Source organism: Haliaeetus leucocephalus, unplaced genomic scaffold (genome assembly GCF_000737465.1).
Source record: "Haliaeetus leucocephalus isolate CR32 unplaced genomic scaffold, Haliaeetus_leucocephalus-4.0 Scaffold165, whole genome shotgun sequence".
NCBI classification, from domain to species: Eukaryota; Metazoa; Chordata; class Aves; order Accipitriformes; family Accipitridae; genus Haliaeetus; species Haliaeetus leucocephalus.
Genome location: NW_010972601.1, coordinates 271,262 through 272,035, shown reverse-complemented (window position 1 = coordinate 272,035; position 774 = coordinate 271,262). Strand labels below are relative to the sequence as shown.

The 774-nt window shown below is 56.6% G+C and overlaps 1 protein-coding gene across 1 annotated transcript in view; it reads right to left on the bottom strand.

The window, feature by feature from the left end:
* Nucleotides 1–316: 316 nt before the first annotated feature.
* EWSR1 (EWS RNA-binding protein 1) overlaps nucleotides 317–774 on the bottom strand; it is a 23,338-nt gene continuing 22,880 nt past the window's right edge. Inside the window, 2 exon segments of the mRNA XM_010563373.1 lie at nucleotides 317–505; nucleotides 507–545. Of these exon segments, the coding sequence (XP_010561675.1) occupies nucleotides 434–505; nucleotides 507–545 (111 nt within the window). The 3' untranslated portion in view covers nucleotides 317–433.

The window sequence follows — 774 nt, the reverse complement described above, 5'->3', positions numbered from 1 at the left end:
GGGGGGCATTGAGGGGTCTTGCAGCTGTGGGTGGGGGCACTTCCACCCCGAAGGTGCAGGACAGAGGGACCCATCCATGTCCGTCCTGTGTCGTGTCCCCCCCCCCCCGGGATGCTCTCAAGAGAGGCCAGAAGTGGTGCGGTTATAAACATCGGGAATTTTATTTTTAAAAAACCATCACAACCGTTAACATCATTACAGTCCATCGCCGCCCCCGGGGTTTGCGCACAGCATGCTCACGACAAGGGGGGGGGGAGCACGCAGGGTAATTTTTTCCTTAAACAACCGTTTTTAAAAGAAGGGGGGGGAAAAAAAGATAACTCGGCACGCTACCGTTGAACTTGGTTTTAATGTTTCTCCACAAACGGTGAAAAATACTAAAGTACAGACAAGGAATAATCATAATGTTGTGGCCAACATTATAAATATGGAATTATAAATTTAAAACATTTTTCTGGTTTAAAAAATAAATCTGGTAGTAAATGCAGCTCTGCGGGCTCCGTCTCTAGTAGGGCCGGTCTCTGCGCTCCTGGCGGTGCTCGCCCCTGCGAGGGGAGGGAGAGGCCGGGTCAGTCGCGGGGCCCCAGGGTGTCTGTCCGTCGTCCCGCCCCCGGGCTGGGGAAGGGTCCTCGTCCCACCACCCAAACCGAACCGGGGTGCTGGGGGGGGGGGAAGGAGCAGGGCCCCGGTGCCACCCCCTCCCCTTTCCCCAGTGACGGAGCTTTGGGGTTTGCCCCTTCCCCAGTAGCGGCTCAGCCCCCCCCCCCCCAGCCC